The following is a 13,635-nucleotide window of genomic DNA, read 5'->3' on the forward strand; positions in this document are numbered from 1 at the left end:
TCATCTTCAATAAAAGTTCCTACTGCAAAAGCAAAACTAAATTACAAAAAAGCTTCAGAGCACTAAATTGGTCAAGTTTCTCTATACCAGTCTACTGGCTGAATTTAGCCAAATTTTACCTATTAGTGTGGAATAAGAACTAATATTTATAGTAATTGAGAATAAATTACCTGAAACTGTTGCGAGCTATTCTGTTTATTATCACTCGGTTTGAAAAAGTCCTCAAGAACTTTACGCGTTTCAGAGAATTCATAGAGGTAATCGAAAGTCGTCCGTGTTTCGTTCATTAGAGAATGCGATGGACTCTGCTCATCGTTGGGTCCTTCACCATCGTCAGAGACAACCCTCTAAAATGAAAAAACAACAATTGCATTTTAATTATTAACATCTATGAACGTGATTTATCAAGCGTTTGAAAGTTGATGAATCAAGTTTCAGAACACATTAACTCAACACATTTGAACCAACACCAGCACTGCAACAACCTCGTTTAAAATATTATGAAAATTTGACACTTGATAATGGCGAGAATCGACCGAAACTAGTCTTAAATGATATGAAAAGGTACCTACTACCATATAGAAAAGATAGCATTATAAGATATAACATGGTATTATGTTCCAAATTTCACTGTCAACTCAAAGCCAATAGTCCTAGTTGTTGTTTTTCGTGAAGCTACGTGACGCTGGTAGTCTCTTATACTTTGCCGTTGATACACTATCATCCCAACAAAACAGTGATTATAGACAATAGTCGACAGTAATCGGCTTGAGTTAACAAAAAATCAGCTTGAAATTTGGAACATAAACGACATATACATAATTCAGCTGTAACTTACTAATAGTGCTAGGTTTGTGATTTTGTATTCAAAATTTTCAAATAAGTGCAATCATTCTCAAGTTTTTATTCATTGTGATACATTCTGTGATTCATTTGAAGTATTATGTCAACCTTCAAAATTCAAAATCTTCTAATCATTATTCCTGGACCAAAAATCAAGTGACGAAGCAGTGTGTGATATCATAACCTCAACCTTTGGACAACATTAACTTTTTATCAAATTTTTTGAGAGAAATAGTACAGGCTCAGCCTAGTTTTTCCTTCAATGTCATAATTTAATTGTGATTGTAGTATTTTGTACAATAAATTGATGAATCAAATATACTATGGGATATCTTATGCTATATTTTCTCTGTGCTACTACTAATTCTTTGCAATTAATCTTCCAAGTAACCCTATCAAAATACTTGAATTATCGCATCATGTGTAATAGGGCCACTTAATATTTAAGATATTTCAAGTTACCTGAGGAAAATCCAGGGCGGGGCATATAAACAGATGGCGAGGCAAGCAGGCTATGCGCACTGGGAAGAACTGGGTTGTCCTGAGGTCGAGGCCCATATCTTCTGGGAGAGCCCTCGTATTCGGCGATCGGCAATCCTCCAATCACACGCGTCACTTTGCTGTCGGCTCGCTCTCTCTCTGGCGAAATCGACTCACCGTCAGACACTGAGTTCGATACCTGAAAAGAAATTGGAAATTCGAATAAAATCAAAATTGGAAGACATGCTTTGCAGAATTCAATTCAAGGTATGAAGATAATTCTTTGAAGTTCGTTGAATATTGATATTTATTTCAATAAAAATTCATTTTATTTTAAGAAAGTGTACAGTACAATAAATTCCCCTAAATATTACTCAATCAATCAATCAATCAATCTCTTTATTCAAGACATACAATGTATATTGTACATGAATGCGTCATTTCATTAAAAAAATACTTCTAATTCTTAAACATAAAACTAGAAAGATAGAAAGAAACACAACAAAAAAGAGACAATACAATAACAAACAAGGTAGGTAATGTGTTCCTAATTCCCCCGATAAAATTCTTCAAAACTATAAGTTTCTAACTCTATTAGGTACTTTTTCAACTCGATTTTAAATCTTGCCCTATCCGTTTCGCTTCTGATGCTACTAGGGAGGTACCTCATGAACTTCATTCCCATATATGTTGGACTTTGTTTAAATTTTTCTCTCCTCTAGAGGTGCGTGCAGACTTATGCGCCACAAACCACTACCTCCGTAAACAGGTGGTTGATGGTAACGTCAGCACAGGTAGGGCTCCTACACCAATAAAAACACTAGCTGAATAATAAGGAAGAAATCAAATTTTTAGGTCTATATCTTGAAAACACACTTAGTTGGTCCGTTCACATTCAAAAATATGTAAAAAATAAAACTCAGGAATTTTCGCGCTGAGACGACTAGCAAAAATTTCCAACTTAGAAACTTTAAAAGCAGTGTACTTTGCAATGATCCACTCCCACATTTCATATGGAATTGAAATATATGGAGGAACAAGCATCTCAAACTTAAATAAAATACTCCTATTACAAAAGAAGCAATAAGAATAATTCTAAATCTTGATAGAGAGCAGTCATGCAAGCCATTCTTCAGTAAGTTAAAGTTCATGACGGTGTACAGCCTGTACATTTATAGGACATATTATATATAAAAACTAACGAATCTAGATTCCCACGGCAAGTAGATATACATGATTACAACACAAGAAATAAAAATAATTTTACAATAAAGAAACACAATAAGGAAAAATATAAACAAAGTACAACGTACATGGGAATAAAATTTATTGGTTGTCTCCCAGGTTGCATAAGACATGAACCTGATAGATCAAAATTTAATGAATTGCTGAGAGCATATTTGATGGATTTAGCATGCTACAGTATAAACGAGTTTACTGTAAAAAATGAATTTTATACAGTCACTATTTCTCTTTAGCTTTAAGTTAGTTTTTGACTTTTTCATGTATGTTTTGGAAAAAAATAAATGATTGATTGATTGATTGATTGATATAGATCAGCTGAAACCAACAAATTTTCATTTGACGTCACCAGAATGTACTATGGCCAATACCTGCTATTACTAAGTAATAGTAGGTATATTGCTATGGCTCTGTTGACGGAGGTAGTGCACGAACACGCGCCTTTCGCTTTTTATCAGCTGATACTTATACAACAAAAAATATACAGAGTGAATCATATGTATGGGAGCCCTTCAATAAGTAGAAGACTGTTGTATTATATTATAATACTGAAACTTTCAGGATAAAATATTGATCAAATACTCTACCTTTTGACGTACGACTGAATTTCCCTTATAAGGGGGTGACTTAGGGGTTCTAACTCGAATATTTTAAATGTAAACACCCATTGTGTGATAGATCATTTTAAAGGCCTTTTTAGAGTAAGAAAGGTGGCATCAATAAATATGTTCTACGATACTTGTATCCAAAATGGCGGCTGATTGAAGTTTTAGTTTTTAAATAAATGAGGCGGTGTAACTCAAATATTTAAAATGTTGACAACCATCGTGTGATGCATCATTTTAAAGGCCTTTTCGAAACAAGAAAGATGACATCAATAAAAATGTTCAATGATAATTTTATCCAAAATGGCGGCTGATTGAACTTCATCAATTATTTCTTTAAAAAACTAAAACTTCAATCAGCCGCCATTTTGGATAAAAGTATCATAGAACTTTTTATTGATGTCATCTTTCTCGTTTTGGGAAGGCCTTCAAAATTATGTAACACACAATGGGTGTTTACATACAAAATATTTGTGTTACAACCCCTCATTTCTTAAAAAACTAAAACTTCAATCAGCCGCAATTTGGATACAAGTATCGTAGAACATATTTATTGATGTCAACTTTCTCGTTTTGATAGACCTTCAAAATAATGTACATCACAATGGGTGTTGACATTTAAAATATTCAAGTTACAAACCCTAAGTCACCCCTAATGAGGGGTTGAAATTCAGTTGTACGTCAAAAGGTATATTATTTGACCAATAACTCACCCTGAAAGTTACTGTATTATATCTACAACAGTCTCCCTTCTTATTGAAGGGTTCCCATACATATGACTCACTCTGTATAATAATTATTCTACTTTTTTATGTTTAGGCTACATGCTTTTATAAGGAGATTGCATTTTACAACACAAAATTTTTCCCGGTGCAAAGCACGGGTTTCCTGCTAGTGGAGAATAAAGTCTGAAGGTGGAGAGTATGAAATAAAACACACTTGAAATAAGCGTTAGTACCTTGAAAAAGTGGGCAGGAGGAACACTGCAATGGTAGTTGCCCCCGGGGGGACTGGGAGTGCTGCCTCCAGACGAGATGCCGCCCCCAGACGGGACCCCCCTTCCCCTGCCTCGCCCCCGGCCAGTCCAATTCTCTTCTATGTCATCGAACACCACTGAACCGCCTCCAGACACTGAAACACATATAACACAGCTCATTGATTTGAAACAATCCTATCAATAGTTATACTTACTTTACTTTAGTTGGCTCTACAGTCCTGGGTGGACCTTGGCCTCCTCAACACAATGCCTCCAATCGTCTCTTCTCTGGGATCTTTGCCGCCAGTTGTTGGATACGCCCAGCACACGCAGATCACCTATCACATCATTTATCCATCTCGTTCTCGGTCTTCCTCTCTTTCTCATCCCCATCATTCGTCCATCCAGCAGTCTAAGTTGGGTCCTTTCCATATTCATTCTCACCACACATGTCCAATCCTTCTTGCCTTAATAAATCTTAAAATATTCCTTCCCCTATAGCCTCATCGATTTCGCTGTTATGTCTGGTTCTCCAAACCCCTCCATCACATAGTGGTCCCAGATCCTTCGATACATCTTCTCTCGAATGACTTCAGTGCTCTTTCATCCCTGCTCAGCAATGTCCATGTCTCTGCTCCATATGTCACAACCGGTCGGACTAACGTCTTGTACATTTTCACTTTAGTTGCTCTTGATACTATTCTACTCTTAAAAATCCTTTGATTTGCAAAATACGCTCGATTACCATCATAATTCTGCTAGAAATTTCTTGGCTAGTCTTATTGTCGGCTGTCAGTGTAACTCCAAGATACTTAAACTCGCTGACACCTTCAATGCTGCAATCATCTGATAGTATCAATAGTTATAGAATATCAAATTATAAAGAGTGATGATTATAAAAGGACTTTACAACTTTGAAAGCACATCCTAGTAACATAATGACATAATATATTCTTGTACGTAAATACATTTTATACTTGTGTTGAAGATAACATCACGTTAAATATTTTATGGACAAGAGTCTTTGTTGATGACCTAACAATGAACATTTTGTCATTTTTCTATCTCTCTCTGATCTTAGGTTTGAGAAATTGTGGATTGAATCAGTTAAATTACTCGGCGTAGGCTAATAAAATGAGTTGCGTAGTATATATTCGTATTATATTATGTATTCGTATTATTACGTTCGATATATATGAATATGTCTTTGTTCCAGGTTACGGCAAATAATCCTATTATATTAAGCGAACAATTACTGTATATCTGTTTATATTTTTATATTTGGTTATTTATGTTCCACGGATCTCGAAAACGGCTTTAACGATTTTCACGAAATTTGGAGCATAGTAGGTTTATGATATAAAAATTCGATTGCACTACGTCTCATCTTTGGGAAAACTCGCTGAACGACATTAAAAGGATAATTTATCCTTCGCTGAAACAGCTGAGACTTTCGTCGTCTGTGGATAGTAAAAGAGTGATTGAGAAAGTGAGTCTGTGGAAAATTAAAATATCGCATCCCCGAATTCATAAGCTCACATATAGCCAGCTGTGAAATATATACACGATAATTCTAAAGAATTATGTTCTGTTTATCAATAGATAAGAAATAACGAGCGAAGCTCGGTGCCCCGATATTAAATATTTATTGAAATTACATACAGAATTGAGAAAGGTGTCATTTAGTTACAAAACACTTCAAGTTCAAGGTGTAGGTGTTATTTTGGTTCTATGTGACAGCCGTTGGTAATGCGACATACAACCAACCGATAATCGAGTTCTTGCCACACTCGTACCAGCATATCAGGCGTAACTTGTGCAACCGCAGCGATCCAAATGTGATCCGATTTCGGAGGTCATTAAGATTGTCTGGTAGAGGCGGAACATAAACCTTATCCTTAATGAAACCCCACAGGAAGAAATCCATCGATGTTAAATCCGATGAGCGAGGTGGCCATGCAATTGGCTCTGCATGGTAAATCCAGCGAAGTTGAATCAATTGTCTAGAAAATCCCGAAGTTTTCCGTGAAAATGAGCTGTTCATCTACAAATGGGCACTTGTTCATCTTGTTCAGCATGACGGTGCACCACCTCATTTCCAAGTTTGATATTTTCTAGACATTATAAAATTAGCTGGTACGAGTGTGGCAAGAAATCGATTATTAGTGGGATGTATGTCGCATTACCAACGGCTGTCACATCGAACCAAAATAACACCCACGCATTAAACTTGAAATGTTTTGTAACAAAATTACACCTTTCTCAATTCTGTAAGTAATTACAATAAATATTTATGTGCTTTCAAAATTGTAAAGCCCTTTTATAATCACCCTATATTTAGAATAAGTTTGGAGAATAGTACTAATCATACTAGTGAAGATATATTGCTCATTAATGTAAAAACATCTAATCAATAGTTATTTTATATTAAATTATATATTTGGAATAATTTTGAAGAATAGTACTAATGATAGTAGTGTTAATAATTATTATCTAGGTACTGTAAATGTACTGTATTAATTACAGTTATGCTGGTATGGATTATGTTGGTACTGTATTATCATAGAGAAACAAGAGCGTCAGTAGATATCCCATGGTATAGGGCGTTTATGTCACACTTTTACTGTTATCTCAAGCCGATTACTGTCGAATATTGTCGATTTTAACTGTTTTGACCGGGTAAGAGTGTATGAACGGCACAATTTGAGAGACTACTAGCGTCATAAAGCTTCACGGGAAAGAACTACGTGGACTATCAGCTTGAGATAACAGTAAAAGTTGCGACATAAACGCCCTATACTATGGGATATGCAGCTATGCTCCTATGCAGCTGTGTGACGCTGGTAGTCTCTCAAATTGTGCTGTTCATACTCTCTCACCCCAACAAAACAGTAAAAATTGACAATAATCGACAGTAATCGGCTTGAGATAACAGTAAAAGTTGCGACATAAACGCCCTATACCATGGGATATCTACTTATGCTATTGGTTCTCTATGGTATTATGAAGGTAGGTTCATTCATTATCATTAGTTACAATTAATACTAATAGAGAGAACTATTTTATACAAAAATATATTGAGGATAGGATTTTCAAACAGGACGGTGATGTGAATTAATCAATTTATACGTTCATTCACGAAAAGACCATACAATTATTTAAGTATCATATTTTCACGGAAAAAACTCACTAGCTTTGTACAATAGTTATTGTGATCGTGATCAAGTAAAACAAGCTCTGATAAACTCTCGAGAATAACATTAAAATTGTAGAGAAACCACAACTAAGAATGATTGAAACCACAAGCATGTTGAAATAGATTTTATCAAATTAGGGAAGTTATCAACTGGTGTTATCAGCTAACAAATGGTGCTTAGTATCACTCATCATAAGGCTAAGCACACACCAGTTAGTCAAGACAAGACAAGACATGATCAGACACGTTCAGTCACAATACTTCACATAGTTGCTTATGAAGACATGTCTAATTGTAATGACTAATCAGTGTGTGTTGCGTCATAAGCAACTATGTGAAGTATTGTGTCTGATCATGTCTTGTCTTGTCTTGACTAACTGGTGTGTGTCTAGCCTAACGTTTTAATGGAAAAGTTGAATTTATCGAAATAATTTGATTCAATTACCTAGCTATTTAAAAATTGTTTTCGTCACAGTGTAAAAATTGACATTGTTATCCCTGAGTTTTGGCCAATTCAATATTATATAGTTCTAGATGTGCAGATGTGATGCAAACTACAGTATCAAGAAACATATACTGTACTTGACTTCTGTTATTCTTCAGTTTAAACACTTCAATATTTCCACCCTACACAACGACAGAATCATCCATGTAGGAGTATACTCATTATTTTGTAATAAACAATTCGTCGCAGTGTAAAAATTGACATTGTTATCCCTGAGTTTTGGCCAATTCAATATTATATAGTTCTAGATGTGCAGATGTGATGCAAACTACAGTATCAAGAAACATATACTGTACTTGACTTCTGTTATTCTTCAGTTTAAACACTTCATATTTCCACCCTACACAACGACAGAATCATCCATGTAGGGAGTATACTCATTATTTTGTAATAAACAATTCGTCGCAGTGTAAAAATTGACATTGTTATCCCTGAGTTTTTGCCAATTCAATATTATATAGTTCTAGATGTGCAGATATGATGCAAACTACAGTATCAAGAACATATACTGTACTTGACTTCTGTTATTCTTCAGTTTAAACACTTCAATATTTCCACCCTACACAACGACAGAATCATCCATGTAGGGAGTATATTCATTATTTTGTAAATATGCTTTCTATGAATAGAATAAATTTGATATTTGAAATATTGCATAGTTATATATCTGCAAATGAGATACAGACTGTCAAGTAGATGAATCAAGTAAAATTCTAGATAAATTTATGATGACGGCAAAACACAATATATATATATTTGAGAATATTTTGCAATGAACATGAATAATTTGTGATTGATATGAATATTGCGAACAAACTTAAGGCTGTGCAAAGGCTGAAAATAAACTTTCTACTCGTAATATTTTTCAAAGTGTTTCGATTTGTATATCATTAAGCTATCAAAATGAAAATTTTTTCTCAGGAAAATATTTTTTCCGATCATTACTTTTTGAGATATGAGCGCCTAAAGTTTAAATTTCGGGACAGAACATTTCAAATTCGGTAAGAGATAAATCCATGAGATTTTGAGGATATATTCTTCATGATATTGTTGATCTAGTAAAACAATAATTTTCTGAAAATATCAATTTTTAAGATAGTTATTCAATTTACTGAAAATAACTTTTAGTTGAGTTATGTTTGGTAAATTGAATAAATTTTTCAAAAATTGATATTTTCCGAAAATTATTGTTTTACTAAATCAACAATAACATGAAGAGTCCATCCTCTAAATATCATGGATTATATTATCTTACCGAATTTGAAGTGTTCTGTCCCAAAAATTCAAACTTCAGGCGCTCATATCTCGAAAAGTAATGTTCGAAAAAAACATGTTTTTTGGGAAAACTTTTTCATTTTGATAGCTTAATGATATACAAATCGGAAAACTTTGAAAAATATCACGTGTAGAAAGTTTATTTTTAGCCTTTGCACAACCTTAAGCTAATGTTGAAATGGAATTTAAGAGACTAAAAAGCACCTTCTACTGGAGCTAATTGAAACTGAAGTAGCTGAGCATATTTGGCGAAGATTACCTTTGTTCGAGGCAGTCCTGGCATGCTTCACAGAACGAACCTCCGATGAGAAGACAGTTTCAGTCACTTCATGAGAGCCATGGTTCTTCTTCCCTTCACTCGCTCTGAAAATTGGGAACCAAAAAAATATAGATGCAAATGAAATAGCTATTTATGTATTAAGAGCAAGAGCGATAAAGAAGCATTACGCGCGAATTACATACAAAAATTTTTCTACAACTGCACAAACCTGTTAAATCACTTATATCTGGCGGAGTCTATAATAATTCGTCTACACTAATATACATCATGGCTGTAGAATCGGTACAATTACCGACTTTTTAGGTTAAGATCTGTCCGAGAGTGGTTTGTCTTTTGGCAAGCTGCTTATCATCAGCTGATTAGCGAGCGTAAAGAAACTCTTCTGCGCATGCGCAAATGATTAGCGAGCGTGAAGAAAATCTACTGCGCATGCGCAGATGGTTAGCGAGCGAAAAAGTAGATTCTCCTCAGAAATAAGCTGTTTTACGAGGAGAATTGAGTATGTGAATTCTTTCTTTACGCGCAGTTGTAGAAAAATGTGATTCTTTAACAAATGTCACTTTGAAAATTAGAAACAAAGGGATATAGATACGAATGAAAAAGTGATTCAACAATTGTCGCTCTGAAAATTAGAAACATAAAAATATACGAAAAAAATGTAAGCAAAATCGTATGGCTTTTGTTGGTGGGGAGTCCCTTGCGGGAAGGTCCCACCTCGCCTCAATATATCCGGTATAAGCCTTAAACTTGAAGTGTTTTGTAACTGATAGCCTATATAAGCTCTTTCCTATCTGATACAAGGATTTTATACAAGAATAAAATTGTGATAGCTCAAGAGTTTTATTGTTTAGTATAGTTAGGACAGAAACTTGGAAGACCTAGAAATTGATTGTAATCTGGTGTGCAATAGAGTTGTTCAGTATTTTAATTCGCTCTCCCTGACAGTAAATTCAAAAAAAAGTAGTCTAATAAATTTTAGTCTGAGACACAGTGCGATTGAGCCACATTTGTTTATAGGAAATGATTGTATACGAAATACAGATTCTGTGAAATTACTTGGCCTAGAGCTAGATTTCAAGTTTGTGTGGGATGAGCATGTAAATGTAATAGTTAATAGAGTGAGTAGAGATCTTTTTGTAATAAGAAATATGGTAAAATTTGTACCATTATCTGTTTCAAAGATGGTTTACTTTGCATTGTTTCACTCCCATGTTGCTTATGGGATAGAGTTATGGGGAAGCACTGCAGATTTGCACTTCCAAAAAATATTTAAATTGCAAAAAAGAGCTATTCGCTATTTGGCTGGACTCAAATTTAATGAGTCATGTAGAGAGGCTTTCGTCTATTTGAACATTCTAACTCTACCCTCAATTTATATTTTCAAATTATTAGTCTTCACTCACAACCATATCTCAGATCTAGCCACAAACGCTGACATCCACAATCATAATACTAGAGGCAGAAATAAATTAGCTTTAAGACAGCACAGGCTTCAACTGTATGAGAAAATGCCTTCTTACATTGGTTCAAAGCTTTACAATAATTTACCAATTGAGCTGCAGTCCCTAACAAACAAGAATATATTCAAAAAGAAATTATACAGCTTTCTTGTTGCAAAAGCTTATTATAGTTTCAATGATTATTTCTGTAATACATGATTGAAGCATCTAGTAATAATAAATTTCTATGTCCTGCACTACTTTTAAAACCTTCTTTATGTATCTGATGTCTTGTACTGGTGCTTATTTTATGTCCATTGATGTGAGTATATTTTCAACAATTCCTCAAGAAATGACCTGTGACTAGACGATATTCAAATGTATATTGTATTATATGCTGTGTTGAATAAAGAGATTATCTTATCTTATCTTATCTTATCTAGTTCTATATTTTGTTGTTTGATTTTAGTAAGTATATTATATCGTTTCTTGAATTGTATAAACTTTATTGCTAAGATTCTATGTAACTGCTTTGAATTGTATTCAGAGGGAAAAGATAAATTGAATTGAATTGAATATCATTTAAGCCGTCAATATTGGCCTTACGACTGTCATACTTCAGCCGGGACCGACAGCTTAACAATATAGTCTATCACAGTGATGAATGCGTTAGTCTAGTTACATACAAATCGATTTTTGGACGTCTGACATTTTGCCGTTCTTATAAAATAATTCTATTGGATTGAACATAACTTGGCAAACACGAGATGTGTGCGGATACACATCATGACAGTGTATGCAGACAGAACAATAGACATGATGTGTATCTGCACACATCACGTGTTTGCCAAGTTCCGTTCAATCTGGTAGAATTAGTAAGGACGGCAAAAAATCGAACGTCCGAAAATCGATGAGTATGTAACTGGCTTCACGTCACATTTGAAAAAATATGCAATCCAAGCATTCATATTATCTTATAATTTCCATCAGACAGTATCAGTGGTCAAATGAATTGTCCACATTGAAAATAAGTCGACTGTTGATCTTAAGGTGCGTACAGATTTACGCACCGCGAACACGAGCAATAATTCACGTTCAATCGGCTGATGCCAAGCTTTTTATATCTTACCGTTCCTGTACAAATACAGATATAATATTATCAGCTGATGAAAAGTGAATTGCTCGTGTTCGCGCACTACCTCCGTAAACAAAGCCATAGTGCATGACAGGTGGTTGATGGCAACGTAAGCACAGGTAGGGCTCCTACACCAATAAAAACACTAGATAGATGAATGACTTTTATTTACTCTTTACAATAAAAGTGATGTGGGCGAAATAGATAGATTTACTAGCTGATATAGATCAGATGAAATCAACAAATTTTTATTTGTGTAGGAGCCCTACCTGTGCTGACGTCACCAGAATGCACTATGGCTATGTTTAAGGAGGTAGTGGTTCGCGGTGCATAAATCTGTACGCACCTCTAGATTTTGAAATGGTTTTTGAACTCGTTCTTATTATTTATTTATTGGATAGAGCAAACAATACAATAGTCAGAAATGAAAAAATAGGCTATGGCCCAAAACGTCTTCTATTTCTAAATTTTGTCTCAAATCGTCCAAATATTATGTAGGTTATGTCTTGGATGAAGGTATTAATTATAATTAATTATTTATTATTATTAATTAATTATGTACATGGAGTACATAAGACTTGTGAAAATAACAACATACTTGAGTCAAATTTTGATTATGGAATGATTCACAGAACAAAACTAGATGAAATATTTTTATCAGAATGTGAGTATTATTAGATGAGATACCTACTGTACATAAGAAAATGTAAAAAGCTATTCTCATGTCAGGTTAATAAGTATTATATTTACCATGGAGAAAATATACAATGATGCTATATTTATCTATGGTATTACTTGAAGTAGCCTATACATTCTAGAAATATATTGAACGAAAGTATATTTTTTAGCCAAGTTTGACAATTAATGCCTTACCTGGATCGCAACTCCCATATACCTCCAGGTCTGTCAGGTGATTTCACTCTACGAGCTGATGAATTCATTTTGTCTTCTGACCTAGATTTCCTCAGCGCTTTACTGCGACTCTGACAGAAAACTTCCCGTCCGCCCGCTATCTCAATTATCCTGAAAACAAAAGTTTCACAAATTCAATAATTTAATTCAAATCTCTTTATTCATATAACATACATTGTACATTGAATAGTGATAACAGTGAACAAATAAATGATAACAGCGTTAATAACAGATATGATAAATGATACAGCGTTGCATGTAAGTAATTACAATACATTAAAAAAGTATCGTTTTCCTAGAACAGTATGATTATGTGGTGTAGTAGAATCTATTATGAGGTCACAAGGGATGATAACACGCAGAGGTGTCTTGCTGGTTTCTAGGTGTCTTGCTGGACCAGAACTTGTCTTGGGATAACTATATTGATCATTTGTGCTGTAAAATATCATCTGGAGTGTTTGCACTCAGGCAGATTTCAAGATTTTACTGGGAACACTATCTTAACATGTACAGTATATCATGCCCTCATAATGTCGCATATTCGGTATGCAATATTGGTTTGGGGAGGCTCCAGTCTCAAAAATTTAGATAGAATCTTTAGAATGCAAAAGAGAGCTGTGAGATCGATAAAAGGTCTTAAGCCATTAGAGTCCTGCAGAGAGTATTTTAAAGATCTACGACTACCAACTGTGCCTGCTGCACTGTACATTTTCGAAGTGGTTATGTATATAAGAGATAAAAAATTTA

The 13,635-nt window shown here is 34.4% G+C and overlaps 1 protein-coding gene across 1 annotated transcript in view; it reads right to left on the minus strand.

Moving 5' to 3' along the window:
• LOC120349720 overlaps positions 1 to 13,635 on the minus strand; it is a 68,791-nt gene that overhangs the window by 46,168 nt on the left and 8,988 nt on the right. The window contains exons 3-8 of the mRNA XM_039420255.1: positions 12,850 to 12,999; positions 9,382 to 9,485; positions 4,129 to 4,301; positions 1,306 to 1,522; positions 465 to 475; positions 171 to 347 (exon numbers count right to left, since the gene is read on the minus strand). Of these exons, the coding sequence (XP_039276189.1) occupies positions 171 to 347; positions 465 to 475; positions 1,306 to 1,522; positions 4,129 to 4,301; positions 9,382 to 9,485; positions 12,850 to 12,999 (832 nt within the window). The remainder of the gene's footprint in view (positions 1 to 170; positions 348 to 464; positions 476 to 1,305; positions 1,523 to 4,128; positions 4,302 to 9,381; positions 9,486 to 12,849; positions 13,000 to 13,635) is intronic.

The sequence above is a fragment of the Nilaparvata lugens genome, chromosome 2 (genome assembly GCF_014356525.2).
Source record: "Nilaparvata lugens isolate BPH chromosome 2, ASM1435652v1, whole genome shotgun sequence".
NCBI lineage: Eukaryota > Metazoa > Arthropoda > Insecta > Hemiptera > Delphacidae > Nilaparvata > Nilaparvata lugens.